The following is a 1,370-nucleotide window of genomic DNA, read 5'->3' as shown; positions in this document are numbered from 1 at the left end:
ATTCATACGTAGCGGCCAACCGTACTTGATCGACCTGGGATTTATGACGGCCGTTGGGACGAGATATTCGAGCTACGATTTCAACATATATTCGAACGAGAGACACCTGTATCCTCAGTCACCACCCGAACTATTAGAAGCAGAAGTGTGTGTACAGAAGAGCATGACGTATGGATTGTCCTTTACTCTGGAACAGATCATAAAGAGACTCTTCTGCAAGAAGTATGACGTTTCTCTCTTGTCGGAGAACTTCACATTTAAAAGTGGATTCGAGAAGGTAGACAGAGAGATATGACGCGAGACCAGAGATTCGCGACGTGATAAACATAGTCCGGGCATGCTATTCATGCTGTCCCTATAGTATATAATGAGAGAGATACGAGTGGAGGGATATATTGTGGTAAATGTATAACCATATAGACGTATAGATAAATGCAACGACGACTCGGTATGCCAATAGACGGAATTATTAGGATTAACACGATTTTATGTTATTGAATATGTTTTATATTATTGAGAATGATGTATTCTGTATATTATTGAGGATAATGTATATTGTGTATTATTGAAGATGTGTATATTTTATCCATTTTATTTATTCATAAATGTTGCCACAAGAATATGGTCCTCGATAAGTCTGTCTATATATATATTCGCCAATTGATCTTTAAAGAACATTTCGCTAGCCGTTGCATCAAGAGCAACACACACACATACACAGAGGTGTGCGTGCGACTCTTCCACCATGTCAGAATTGAATAATGTGCTGAAGTTTAAAAAATTGACTGAGCACGCTTTCACACCCTCAAAAGGTTCGAAACTTGCTGCTGGGTTTGATTTATACAGTGCTTACGACCTGACAATTCCGGCTAATGGGAAATCCCTCGTAAAGACAGACATTCAGATAGAACTTCCCGAAGGATGTTATGGTAGGATTGCGCCAAGATCTGGTCTGTCGTGGAAGCACCATCTTGATGTGGGAGCTGGTGTAATAGATAGAGATTATAGAGGCGATATTGGCGTAATCTTGTTTAATCATGCCAAGAGTGATTATAAAGTGAAGAAGGGGGATCGTATTGCCCAACTGATCTGTGAAAAAATTATATATCCCGACATAGAGCAAGTTGAAGAACTGACGAAGACAGAGCGTGGTGAAGGAGGCTATGGATCTACAGGCAAACAGTAACGGATTATATTTTCATACATGTGTATCGGTATTTCTTTCACGAACGATGCTATAGTTACCGTTAACGTATATTATAACCTATCAAATTATAGATATTTTATCTATTGTAGTTATATAGTCGTATGAGATTTACATGTGTAACAGTTTATTGTGTCAATTTTATAGAGTGTCGTGTAAATACAAT

General features: G+C 38.4%; 1 protein-coding gene across 1 annotated transcript; it reads left to right on the top strand.

Annotated features, from left to right (window-relative positions):
* Window positions 1-745: 745 nt before the first annotated feature.
* LOC119590941 (deoxyuridine 5'-triphosphate nucleotidohydrolase-like) lies at window positions 746-1,203 on the top strand. Its single transcript, XM_037939679.1, has one exon. The coding sequence runs from the start codon at window positions 746-748 to the stop codon at window positions 1,184-1,186; it is 441 nt and encodes a 146-aa protein (XP_037795607.1). The 3' UTR covers window positions 1,187-1,203.
* Window positions 1,204-1,370: the final 167 nt, after the last annotated feature.

The sequence above is a fragment of the Penaeus monodon genome, chromosome 28, assembly GCF_015228065.2.
Source record: "Penaeus monodon isolate SGIC_2016 chromosome 28, NSTDA_Pmon_1, whole genome shotgun sequence".
Taxonomy (NCBI): Eukaryota; Metazoa; Arthropoda; class Malacostraca; order Decapoda; family Penaeidae; genus Penaeus; species Penaeus monodon.
The sequence above is the reverse complement of the archived record's forward strand: the minus strand, read 5'-3'. Positions and strand labels throughout refer to the sequence as shown.